At 43.0% G+C, this 14117-nt stretch overlaps 1 protein-coding gene across 1 annotated transcript in view; it reads left to right on the forward strand.

Moving 5' to 3' along the window:
• The window catches only part of BRCA1 (BRCA1 DNA repair associated), a 104919-nt gene that overhangs the window by 5711 nt on the left and 85091 nt on the right, over positions 1 to 14117 (forward strand). The window contains exons 3-6 of the mRNA XM_075277288.1: positions 5406 to 5459; positions 6087 to 6167; positions 6279 to 6367; positions 9398 to 9555. Coding sequence (XP_075133389.1) covers positions 5406 to 5459; positions 6087 to 6167; positions 6279 to 6367; positions 9398 to 9555 — 382 coding nt within the window. The remainder of the gene's footprint in view (positions 1 to 5405; positions 5460 to 6086; positions 6168 to 6278; positions 6368 to 9397; positions 9556 to 14117) is intronic.

Here is a 14117-nt window from a genome sequence, read left to right on the forward strand (position 1 = left end):
CTGCTCGAATCCTCAATGGCAGAGCCAATTGCGCATGTGCAAGGTTTTAGATAGATACAGCTGTTCTGGTGGAGCTTCTGTTTCCAGGAACACCACTATACAGTGGACAAGGTGGCTGTGGCACTAATCCAATCAAATCAAACAGGCTTTATTGGCACGTCCGAATAGATATTTGGCATTGCCAAAGCTAGTAAAGTGTTGGGGGAGTTGGAGTCGGGGGGGGGGGGGGGTTGGGTTGGAGTGGTGGGTGTGGCGGGGTGGGGGTGGTTGATTTCGGTATAACAGTCCGTGGAGTCTCATCTTCCTCTTAGTTGGTGGCCGTTATATGGGGAGGTGGGGTGGGTGGTTTGGGGTATAACAGTCTGTGGAGTCTCATCTTCCGCTTAGTTGGTGACCGCTATATGGGGAGGTGGTGGTGGTGCTTTGGGGTATAACAGTCCGTGGAGTCTCATCTTCCTCTTATTTGGTGACAGCTGGACACGTATTGGGCAGCGATCTCCACAGTGGCCTCTTCTTCTCCCAGTAGGATGTAGAGTTTCCTTTTCTCGTCTGCAGATATGAAGTCTGGGATGTGGGCAGAGAGTCTTTGGAAGTAGATGGCCCTCACTGCTGAATATTTGGTGCAGTGTAGCAGGAAGTGGGTCACTATTATTACTTGAATAGGAACAGCCTGCACATGGTCCCTGTCCACTGGAGGTGCTAGAATCGCTTGTCTGTGTGAGGTCTGGGTGTCGAACCCAAAAGATCAGATACTGGTGATCTGTCCTGTGGATAGGACATCAGTATGAAAAATCCATATGGGGCTGGAAAAAAACTCTTCAATACCTTATGGGTGGAACTACCCTTTCTCAAATATTGGAAATGTCATGGTGGCGTGTTAGAAGGTCTGATCTGTGGGGCTCCTGGTTCTGAGATTTTTACCGATTGCTGAAATGAAGAGCTACAGGAGCTTGGAGTGCTGGACCAATATGATTCGGATTGGCTCACCTCAAAGTCATGTGATTCGGCATATTCGTCACATGGGGCCTTAGAGAGCAGACTGTCCTATGACTGGGCTCAGAAAATCTGGGTTGTATATTGCTGGTTCTCCTTTGTGCAAATCCCAGGGGATTCAGTGGCCCCATGGTAAGTGAAGGCTTCTGCCCCATCGGGACACTTGTATGTTAAATGTGATATTCACGCATAGGTAAGTATTACAAACTACAATGAAAACTCTCTAAAAGCCCACCACTTTACCCAGACCACATTTTCAGTTTTCCATATTAATCATCTTCTTTGAGCCCCCTAGAAATCCGTTTTCTAATACAATTTTAAGTGGTTTCATTGTATTTGCGTAGTAGTTGCAATTCCCCTATTCTCTATTCAGTGGTATCCATCATATGTGAAGAAGCCATATTCTAAAATAAAAGTAAAACCACCGGCTACACACAGTTGTTTCGTTTACGTAGGGGATTTTTTCGCCTCCTAATAAATTCTTGGCCTGGATAATTTTTCATTGCTTTAGTCGTCTGGACTTGCATATCCCCGAGACATTTGTTTTCCGGCTCTACTTCCAGCCTGACTGGCACAAACACGTTTCTCTTTATTAATCTGGGCGCTGTGGGATGGGACTGGGCACGCGATATGTACTTGTATGCTGTGCGCCCTCTCTTGGAATTTACGACTTTGATTAAAGCTTCTTGTTTAGGGATCCTGACTAATAATGTCCTCCAGCTACAAATATTGAAGTGCTCTCTGACACAGCACGGCAGATGCAATTGTCGCTTCTTGTCCTTATACGTGAGATCTTGGAAAGATAGGGCTAAGGCCACTCACTGCTTAAGTAACTGGTGGAAGTAGGGTGGGCTCTTAAAGGGAAAGTATCGCCTGGAAATTACCTATTGTTTATAGCATACTTCCCATTATAAACAACTTTTCATAAATGTATAATACAGGTGAATATAAGAAACTTTGTAATATATCTTATTAAGGAGATCTGTTTCCTTCTCCACTTATTAACCTCTGCTGCTCCTTATCTTATTTTGCTTGCTTATATAGCATCATGATATTCTGTAGTGCTTTACAGACATTGTCAATCACTGTCCCATATCGGGCTTACAGTCTGCGTTCTCTATCAGTATGTCTTTTGGAGTGTGAGAGGAAACAAGACACAAACTCCTTGCAGATGTTAGACGTATGTAGACTTAGGACTCAAGCACTGCGAGGCTACAGTGGTAACCAGTGGGCCTCTTGGATTCAAGCTGACCGCTTGCTTACATAAGATCACAGTATTCAGCTTCCTACATAGAGCTCTATGGAGAAGGGTGCAGGAGGCTCCTGCCATTGAACTGATTTGTTGCCTCATTCTGTGCATTGGTAACCACTGGTATGCTCTGCATTTGTTTACATGGGTAGCTTCCTGCTCTCCTAGCCTACAACTACCATGATGTATTGCTTTTCACTCAGATCCCCTCCTCTCCCACACCCGACCCTGTTTCCCTAGCTAGCCTGCAGATTACTCACCTTTCTAACTCACCCCATCATACTTGCCTGTTTTCCTGTCCGGATCTTCTGGGCACTGGAGATCCTTCTGTTCTTCTCCTCTTCTTGTATGCCAGCACCTGTGCAATAGAACCCTCTGCAGGTGCTGGCAGAAATGAAGGAAGTGGTGATTTGTGCTCAGAAGGACATGAACACCACTAAGTATGATTGGGGGTGGTATTGTGGCGTTCCATTTCCGGAAGCAGGAAATGAAACGTTACTGGGAAATATATATTATGTATTGTGTGGAATCGCTCAGGTAGATGCTTGTAGCAGTGCAGGAAACAGGGACACAGACACTGGGCTGCACACAAGTTTAGGCTTTATTCACATGTAACGCATACACTGTTTTTGCAAAGCCACAGGATAAACAAAAACAAACTCCTTCTCGGCTGAGAAAACTAACTTAAACGTAAGGAAACTTTTCCCTGACTATACAGGAGACTGGCTACCAGTCTCCCACCTTGGCAACAACAATGGGTGGCACAGTACCTGCTTTGGAGGTCCGGTCTGGACAGGTCAGCTTTGTCAGTGTGGTGCCACACTGCTATTCTTCACACACAGACTGTTATTAGGGCCTGATTAGTCACCCGACCTCCCTGGTGTGAATCTTTACCATACACCCTTTAGGTGCCTGGCTGGAATGTACCTGTCTTCCCAGACTACACCCTTCACCCTTTATTTTAATGTAGATTGTGAGCCCTATGTAGGGATCACAATTTATACATTTTTTTTTTCCTATGGGAAGAAATCCATGCAAACACAGGGAGAACATAAAAACTCCTTGCAGATGTTGTCCTTGGCAGGATTCGAACTCAGCGCTGCAAGGATGCAGTGCTAACCACTGAGCCATCGTGTTGCCCCTTTAAACATATTTTTTAAGACTTTTCAGTGATGTAATTTTTTAACACTTCATATTATTATCTAATTTAAAAAAAAAAAAAAAAAAATTCTATAAATCTTGCCACTAAGTTTAAATTAGTTTGTGACTTTGTGTCTCCTGGAGATGGACTATGGTCCATAGACACAAACGCCTGAAGAAGAACCTATTGACTAATCTGGGAGAGTTTTCTAGGCATGCTCCATGACCTCTGATGTACTCCAGTACATCTGCTCACCATGATAACCACGTCCACTTTTCGCCCACTTCTTAAAAGCGACAAGCACAGTTTAAAAATAAAAAGTTGCAAAAAAAACTGCGTGCCATGATTTGCCACTTTTTCTTGACATAAGTCTGGTGTACATCAATTCTTAAAGTTCAAGCTTTTTCAGTGGCATATTCATCTGGCCTTTCAGGGTTTTACATGAATAACCTATCCTTAGGATAGGTCATCAATTGAGGCTCTGTAGGGGTCTGACCCTTGGGACCCCCACAGATGAGCTGCTTGAAGGTCACAGTCCATGTCGCAATTTCAAATAAAAGTACAGGCCTATACATAGGCGTAGTTTTTGCAGCAGTGTGTCCATGCCACATTTAAAAGCCCCAAATTCCGGAGCTGCTCCTATATCTGTCTGCGTTTGCAGCTCAGAACTTCTGCGTGATCCTATTTTTGGCTACGCTTGGGACAATTTGTTGTGTTGTTCTGTGTTTTTCTATCTTTCTGTATTTTCTTGCACTTTCTAGAGCTCAGTATTTCTGCCCCCAGTGATCGTCTTTTTCTAGTATTTCACTTTCTTACAATTCCTCCTGGTGGTCCCATCTTTTTGATATTCAGTCTCTGTTCTCGATGCAGCAAACCCGGCCATTGGAGCTTGTGTACAAGACAAATAGCGTTCCAGTACAATCTCCCCGGAACATATATTGATGAAATGGCATTTACTTATGAGATGTTTCCCGGAGCCAACATTTTGTCAGAATGCCGGCAAGAGATTATTTTGTGTGCCTATTTCTCAGATGTTATCAAAGGTGGCCATGTAAAGAAAGGTTTCCGAGGCGTGATTGATTTCTGAAAGTTAAATAGAGTTGTTTCCCTCATATTGCTTCTAAGGAGACAACTAATGTCAGCGCTTTGTGGAAGCCAAGTGCTGCCGCCGTCTTGTAACATGTCAGTGTAATATTCAAACTCGCATTTTATTCATCTGAAATTTAATTAAATCTCAGCTGAATGATTCAGGGGACATTACAGGCCTCATTGACTTTGGTTTGGCAACCTTAAATGGGCTTGTCAGCTATATCGCAAACGGAGCTTTTTGAAATTTGACGCAATAGATTTTTTTTTTTTTTTTTACATTACGTATCGTCCCTCAATACCTAAAGGTTATTTGTCAAGATGGATGTTGGGACATCTTAAGTTTTTTTTTTTTTTTTTTTTAGTAGCTGTTTGGACACCATGTAGATTAATGGGGTGTTTCAGTTTATAAACCCCAATTTTATATAATTTAAAGGATTTTTGAGCTAATTGTTTTCCCACCATAACAATGTCTTACCTGTCCACAGGATCAGAAGAGGTATTACTGTATGTACCTTAATGGTAAAAGAAAAACTCGCTCTAGTGCCAACTTTTAGATAGTAACCCCTGTAGATCAATGCCTGGTTTTCCAGAAACCTAGTGCCATGATCTGGGATTAAAGCCAAGCCAGAATATCTCCTCCAAAAGTAAAGAAGAGACCCATGTGCAGACAGCAGTTTCGGGTTTATTGCCTCTCTGAGTACTGGATGGGCGGGAGGTCATAGATATGGGTCAGGAGGTGTACTATATCTTCTTAAGAAGATTCCCTTCCAGGCCGCCTATTGGTTAACACAGAATAGGAGATAAATGCCTTCTTGCTGTGGATCAGTCAAAATAATGGGGGGTCCTTTGTTGTCCGTTTCAATGGTGTGGTGGCAGTATAAGTGTGGTACCTATCCTGAGAAGGCTAATGTTTTATGTCTTATATCTCAACAGCTTGGACCTTATGAAGGAGCCTGTAGCCACCAGATGTGATCATATATTTTGCAGGTATGGTACATGTAGACCTCTTACTCTGTGAAAAAGTATTAGTAAAGATACCTCCTGTCATCATTGGTATTGTCACAAGGTCAGTGTGTCTTGGGGGTCCTTTTGTTGGGATCCCCACTGGTGACAAGAACTTGGTTCCTGTGTTCCCTGGTTGCATGTGTGCTATCTCTCCATTCAACCTGTATGGTTATGTATTTCAAGTCTATGGGATCGACAAAGACAGTCAATGGCTGTACACAACTGTCACCATCAGTCCCATAGACTTGGAATTCATAACCGTAGCTCCATTGACATTGTGGACACAGGACCCCCATTAATGTAATGGTTGGGACCCCTAGTGATCATACACTTATCACCTATCCTATTATTCTGGGACAATCCCTTGCTGTTTCAGTCAATCATTTCTTGCTTTGCCCTGTAAAGCAGGCGTGTACATGTTTGGCCCATCATCCTTACAGGAAAGAATGTCTCGATGGAGCATCTGACGTGGGAAAAAAAAAAGTGCCAAAAGCGCCCAGACTTGCACTTTGAACAAATCTTTATGATTATAAATTGCAGGTTATTTGTATCGGAAATAAGGAATCTGTTGAAGCAACTTTAAGTTCCATTTGATATCTCCACCTCCAGGTTTTGCATGCTACAACTTCTCAGCAAGAAGAAGAAAGGTCGAGCCCAATGTCCGCTGTGCAAGAAAGAAGTCACTAAAAGGTAGGAGGCAAGATCTGCAAATCCCATCGGTGCTGTGAGTGCCGCCAGCAATACAGAAAAGCCTCTCTGTCTGGTGTAAGTTTTGCCTAAATACTACTTTTTGCTTTATAGAAGTCTCCAGGATAGTCCTCGGTTCAAGCTTCTGGTTGATGGTCTGCTGAAGATTATAAACGCTTTTGAGCTGGACTCTGGATACAAATGTAGGTGGATTTACTACGTTCTTACAGGGAGTTTTCTCCCTAACATAACCATATCTAAATTTGTAGACCGTTAAAAGTTAAACATTTAGGCAAATATAAATATTTCAAAAATTTACAGCATTAAAAAAAAAAAAAAAATTTCTCTACCCATCTTAGTGGTGACAGTCTGTTGTCTTCATAGGTTGTTAATGGCTACGGCCATAAATGCAGGAACGTCCTATGGTCTGGAACTTGTCACAAACTCAGTCATGATGCCCTTATTGTGGCTGTGTTATCTTATCATACACGTAGTGTCCCTGTCTGATAACCCGTCCACAATAAGGACATCATGGCTGGGTTTCTTACAAGCACCAGATCATAGAGAGATCCTGCATTCATGGTCATATCTGCTGGAAACCTAACAAAACTGTGAACGAGCAGGATAGGTCTATATGGCCATCAACATCGTCCACAAAGGTAGGCGGCATCAGCATACCGGTGTTACACCAGCATACTGTACATATTGTTCAGGTGGTACAACCAACACACAGATGAGTCCACCCCATAGAGGAGCCCTCACTTGTCTACAGATTTAAATACAGTTATGTTAATGGAAAAACCCTTTTAAAAATATTTACTAATGAAAGATTAAGATGCTATCATTTAGCATCTTAAGGGGGTTGTGAAAGGGGGCTTAGCAGGATATCGATGGACTATCATTATGATACGTCACATCTGTGGGGAGGGGGGCAGACTAGTCTGCAGCCTTTTTTTTTTTTTTTTTTTTTTTTTTTACCTTGGTTCTTCTCTTTGCACTCCGTCTACTTGTTAGCAGCGGTGCAGGTATTGTTGCTTTGTCCCATTCCCTTGAATAAGATGAAGCTGCAGTATACTGCACAGCTGCTGCTATACGCACAAGATGTAGGTAGACAGATAAGGAGGCCCCCATATTCATGTGAGTATTGTGACCCCTTCTTCAGATATCTAATCACGGAATGTACCATTATTTGGACCTCTGCTGATCTGATATTGATGGTCTGTCCCAGTGATAGTCCCTTAATATTCTGATCTGGAGACTCCTGAAGACTCTATTCACACTTTGGATGTCCATAGCTGAAAACTGTCAGAAACTAGAGTAAGGGACCAGCAGCCAATCTCCGTTATGCAGGTTTCAGTTTCCTGCCCGAGAAACTGGGCAGGAGACGGAAACCGGCAGGCACTTTTCAAACCCATTCATTCGAATGGGTTTGAAAAGTGTCCGGCTGTGAGCGTTTTGTGCTCTCCGCCACAAAACTGATTTTTTTTTTTTTTTTTTTTTTTTTTTTTTTTTAACCGGACACAAAGTCGGACATGCAGGACTTTGTGTCTGGTTAAACCCCCCCCCCCCAAAAAAAAAACAAAAAAACAAACAAACAAAAACACAGTTTCGCCGCGGAGAGCAGAAAACGCTCACAGGCGCTCACGCCGGACACTGTCTGTCGGGTTTCCGTCTTCTGTCTGCAGAAAACGGAAACCTGCATAACGGAGATCGGTCGCAGGTGTGAATCTACCCTAAGCTTTACTTTTTGACGGATCAGAAACACAACTTCGTTGTCATGGATTTTGCAGAAAAGCTGCTGTTTTTGTTGCAGATTCTGAGTTTTTGATTGTATTGAAATTAGGGGAGGCTTTAGAAGAAGGAAGAAGTATTTGCTGAAGCCCCACATTGTGGAAACGCAGCTTTTTTTGTTGCATATTTTGTTGCGGTTTTTTGAGCCAAAGTCAGGAGTGGATTCAGCTGAAGGTAGAAGTATAAGAACTTCCTGTACATTTCCCATTCCTTTTTTAGCCACTCCTAGGTTTGGCTCAAAAACCGCAGCAAAATCTGCAACAAAAGAATCTGCGTTTCCGCAACGTGGGGCCTCAGCCTTAGAGATCTCTTATATTTCCCATTTCTTCCAATGCTAGTCTTGGCTTTGGCTTTAAAAAAAACCCCAGCAAAATCTTCAATTCAAAATACAGCTTTCCTGCAACTTGTATCATCAGCCTTAAATAGTTATCCATCATGAACATCCCTATCTCTCAATAAGGGCCTGCTGGCGATCACTTGATCTATGTAGGTCTGGTCTGGTGGCAGAAACAGTGTTAAAGCTGTCACAGTGACTGCTGCAGGACAGAGGTGGTATTACAGGACGACCATGTAAAAAAGTAGTAATGGCTCTTTGCCGAGAACTCTGTTGTTGACATCCATATCCCTTTAATACCTGAGATTTGTTATATTTTCTGGGATTGTAATATTGACAGGTGATCAGTATCTGATCGGTGGGGGTCCATTCTCTAGGACCCCCACCGATCAGCTGTTTGAAAAGACCTGTTTTCTGAATAGCAAGCACAGTGCCGTACATTGCATAGGGACTGTGCTTGGTACTGCAGCTCGGCCATATTCACTTGTTTGGGACTGAGCTATAAACTTGATCAAAGAAGTAACTTCACTGGCCCTGTGAAGCGGAAACAGCAGGTACTGTACCCCACCGAATCAACACTGATATATTCTGTGGACATCTGATAAATGTGCAAGTTCTAGATAGGGCCCCAAACCCCCAATGTCCTTCACTACATGAAGCCGTGGTTGAGCTTATGCTGTGTTGACCCCAGTGTTGCCTCTTTATTGTTTGGGTCCAAAGAGAGGTGGACCACTAAAATAGCACACAATGAGCCCATTGATTATATTGGGGTCTGTCATATATCTGTCATTCAAACTAAAACCGGCAGAGGACAATGTTCTGCATGTAGAACCTTTTTTTAGGTGGACACTTTGACAGTATTTCCAAAGGAGACTCCATCGCAGATGTGATCATACCCTTAGTTCAATGTCTATGGAGCTGACAGAAACACTTGGTACTTTATTATTTTATCATGTTCTTTGGAAACCATGTTAATTCTGCAGTGATTGATTTTCCTAAGCTTAGAACTAACATCATGTTACATTGTCTTTAGCTAGGAAATGAACATTGAAGGCTGTTTTTTCTCAAGTTAACATAATGAGTCTGAATTTTTTTTTTCTCCACTAAGTTTTTCCAAGTCAAGATTATGCAAGTACTGTCACAGCAAACCTTAAAGAGGCACTGAAAAAGGATGAACAACCTGTGGTGAAGAGCACTGGGTACAGGAACCGAATCAAGAGAGGAGTAGCGAATGAAGGACGTAATGAAGACCGTCTGTCCTTACTGGTAATAAGTGGCACAGTTCTTTATTCCATCCCTCCATTAACCTTACTGTCATTTTTGTACAATATACCTTTTTATTTGCCACTTTCATATTTGGTTAGGAAAAGTTGACTTATGCAAATGAGCAAGTTGGTGCCCTGGGGGCGGACCCTCACTTCTCAAGTAGGGTATAATGGCATTGGGAGGCGCAGGGAGAAGATCCACCCCAGTGCGCAAACTGTCTTATTTACATAAGACTTCAAATTTAGTTTTTGTTCAAACCTACAAAAGTGACATAGATGTATAGATAGAGATATAGCTAGATTTATGTTGTTTAGCGCTGTAATGTGTTCTAACATGGTGGTGGCATTTGAATATGCTTGGAAAAGTTGTAGACTCCCTTTAAGGGCCCACACACGTCTGTGTGCTATCCTGGTTTTCTCAGATCATACACTAAGGGCTCGTTCACACAGAGTTTTTTGGCAGCAGATTTTGAGGCAGAATCCGCTCCCCAAACAGTCTCCCATCGACTTCAATGGGGGCCACTCGCTTCTTTCCGCTAGCTAGTAGCGGAAAAAAGAAGCTAGATGACCTTTCTCGCCGCGGCGCAAGGCTCCCTCTCGATTAGGCCCATTCATTCGGGCCTAATCCGGAGCGGAATGCAGAGATGGGATGCCGGTGCAGCTGCGCGTAATATACACACACACACACACACATGGAATGCAAATTCCACCATGTGAACATACCCTAACCCGTTCATTTGTATGGGCACATGCACATGACTTTGATTTCCACAGCTGCGTGTGTGGGTCGATAGCCTGTGTCGCAAAACTTAGCACAGGATCTATTCCTCTCCGATTTTACAGCCATGCTTGCTGACCCCAATGAATGGTGCCGCAGATATACAGGCGGCACATGGATGACATGCGTGTGCTGCCTGTGGCCTGTGCTGTTTAATTACATCCTTTGGCTCCCACACTGTATTGTGCACGAGCTCTAACGTGGGACCCATCCTGAGATCTTGGCTCCTGGTAAGCGTGGGACAGCCAGAGATTTACCCTGCAATGGCTTATTGGTGGAGAAACAGAATTATTTTGTAACTGGTCATCTCTGATATATAGTAGGCCCATCAGAATGAGCGTGCTTGATGGCGCTTCTTCACTCTCTACCGTAATAAGTATTAGTTTATCATCTCCTTGTGGCGAGCTTTTTGCTGCTGCTTTTTGTCTGTGCCATTTTTCGGTAACCTTAGGGTCAGTGCACTCTGAGTTTTTTGGCGTTGATTTTGAAGCTGAATCCGCCTCAAAAATCAGCCTCCAAAAAAAACCTCCCAGGGAGGGACAGCCATACAAGTGCCACATGAATGGGGGGAACCAGCGGGTAACTCCTACTGAGTCTATATATGGCCCCATTCAGACTTAATCTGCACTGTGGACAGTAAACTTTGCCAACGCTTGGCAGCCTGAGTAAGATGAATGGCGATGTAATATAATAAAACATAACTAATAACTAAGGACCTCCTTGAGTGGCAGTGTATTAGAAGGATATTAATTTCTTTATTTTACCACATAAGCAAGGTTTTTGAAAACCCCTGACAACCTAATCCGAAAGTTTAATAATAAAGTTTTTCTACACTGATATTCTGGCTAACCTATATAACCCGTATCATTAAAATGTAGAGGTCAGGTTTTCTCTGTGCCGTCATATCACAATGTTTCTTCTTGAAGCCGTAGTCCACTCCAGTAATTAAATCTAAAAATAGGGCATGTTATCGTGTTACTGAGTGGTCCGAGCCTGAAGAAGGGCTCGCTGAATAGCCACGTACCTGGATGGCGAGTGCGGAGTTTGTCAGAAGTCGCTGGCCGCCATTGTTCTAATTTTATACTCTCCCTGTATGCCGTATAAGCGTCTCCTTAGTTATTCTGATTTATCTTGTGCTCCGCTTTGTTCTGCCCCTATCCATTACTCAACGACCTTTCTTTTCATCCTTACAAAATTATTTTTGGAAAGTGCTGTCCTCACTGGTGACGTTTTTCATCTTTGTAAAGGTGACCTTTTTACAATTGCTTTTGCTTGTATTGGAATATATGTCCAGAATATTCCGTCAAACGACTTGTCTATCATATTTTTCGGAGATCCGTGTTTTATTTTTAATGTGCTGTGTGTGGCAAAAATGGAAATCTTCTTCTATGCCTCGGGAATATGATTGTGTGCGTGTAATGGGGCTGCTGGTTAACGAGACGGACTGGGAATTTCTACTTTGTATGAAGATCTGAACGCTGTGTAAACACGCCCTTATAGGTTCTAGAAGTTATTACAAAAACAAATAAAAATAGAGGTTTTCTATGGTGCAAAGAGCTAAGTGGTGTCCCAAAGTAACCTCAAAAATTTGCATTTTCACCTTAAAATGCCCCTTACGGGTGGGGTTATGGAAACTCCCACTTCACAGCTTCACAGTGGACAATGATTGCAAATGCTGAGGACTTGCAGATGGAGCTGCAGTTAGACACAGTGAGACAACGGCATGCATGGGTAGCAGGTAGGTTTTCAGGACAACATGCAGATCTATAGTCCATGTCCCGTTATAAAGGGCAAGAGGCGAAATTATTTTTTATTTTTTAATATTCTGCAGAGCTACTAGAAATTGTCTTGTGACTGTCTTCAATACAGAGAGTGCGATTTTTATTTTTTTATTTTTTTTGCAACGTGTGCAAAAACCTGTCGAATGTTACGGGAATAACTTTATACTCTACATTTGGGGAGACCTATCAAGAATGGCAATTCCCATAAGTTGGAATAAGCCAGGTTCACACTAGCGCTCGGTCTCCGTTGGGACTTTCTGCCCCCATTCCGCAGGTAAAACGCGAAGAGGATAGTCCTGCAAGCAAGACTTTTCTCTTAGCGTTTTTCAGGCTGAAACCCAGCGGACCCCATTATATAGTCTGTGGTGTCTGCGGGTAACCATTTTTTAAGTGAATTAGGTTTCCATTCTTCATGTCCTCAAGCGGACCCGAAGAGCAGAATGCTGAACGCTATTGTGAACCTATCGTCAGATGCGCCTACTTTTATTAAGAGCACTTAGTAAATGGCAGCATCTCCTGCGCTCTATGCACCGGATCTATAAAGGCTTGGACTTGGCATAGATACCAGCCCCAGGTCCAGCCCCTGACGCACTAAATTTCCGGAAAAAATTGCAACTTATATCCTACATTTTATTCGAGAACCGGGCATAACGTATGATAAATTCCCCCCTTTGTGTGTATTCATGTACCTACAAACATCAATGTTCTTACATTTACCAAATACCACTGGCATAAAGTAAATACTTATTAATATTTTTGGTGATGTCATACAAGGTCCACATGACACCGCACCAGACAGAGGGAAGAGCTTCAGTGTAACAGGCTAGTCCAGTATACAGGTTATAATGCAGCATTGTGTAAAACCTTATTTTGCAGAGATTTTTCTTTGTGATTGGTGTTTTTTTTTCTATAGGGTTGGAAGCTTAGTAAATACTAAAGCTCTGAGCTAAGTTCTCAGTACATTCAGTATGGCGGCTTTACCTTGTGTATACAGTCTGGCTCTGGATTAGCGTACTTGCAGCAGACTGCAGCTCAGCGCTGTCGCTTGTGTGTTGAGCTCACGTGATATGATATCTGCCAGCTCAGACTGTTCCTCTTTCTCGGACAGTTTAATTTTCTTTGGCTGCCTGCTCAAACATCTAAATTGGTATTTGGAGATCTCTTGATCCGCGGAGACTACACAGCTCATTTAACTATCGGAGCACAGCCAGGCGGCCGCTTTATGTGTAGGTCAGTGAAGAGTATGGCGATTCTTCCCCTGTATCTGCAGGATAACAGGGACCCACAGAAGAGTGTTAAATACTAAAACAAAGTCAAGGTGTGAACAGGTGATAACTAAAAATGTCTTCTCCAGCAAGGCTAGGGCTCTACGGCGACTGGTGGCTAAGTGTCGCAGGTACTTATGATGAACTTCGTCATGTTCTAGCCCACATTTTACCAGGGCACAACATAAGGCCGTAATCCAAACTGCTGGTTTTCTGTGTGACCACATTCACCATTATTAGTTGAGGTTTTAGCTGCGATTTTTAGGTTACTGGGCCACAAGATACTATGGAGCCCTAGCCTTAAAGCCAGGCCGTATATACTGGAATGGTTGTATCCGATATACTATATACTGTTTTGCAAGATATCTTAGGCCAAAAGATGATACATGTGTGTTTGTATATACCATATGGTCTTAAAGGGTTATTCTAGCTCCTATTTTTATTATTTAGCAGTGACACAGGTGCCCTTAAACATAAAGTAGTAGTCACCTGTCTGCAGGCCTCTGTATTCAGCGCCGGTTGCTGTGTTCGTCCATCAGGCTTTTGTGTTACAACTTTTGTGGGGTTTTGAGATAATGATGTGAAAGGGGGTTATATCATGAGGTGAGAACGTGGGTCCTCTGAATGTTCAGCTTGACTGCGGCCAGACTGAATGTGAATGTGACTGGTGGCGGACGCCATTCCCATGCCCTTCAATGGAAATACCGAAGACAGCAGAGTGCTGTACTTTGGCTATCTC

This window comes from Leptodactylus fuscus, chromosome 6, assembly GCF_031893055.1.
Source record: "Leptodactylus fuscus isolate aLepFus1 chromosome 6, aLepFus1.hap2, whole genome shotgun sequence".
NCBI lineage: Eukaryota > Metazoa > Chordata > Amphibia > Anura > Leptodactylidae > Leptodactylus > Leptodactylus fuscus.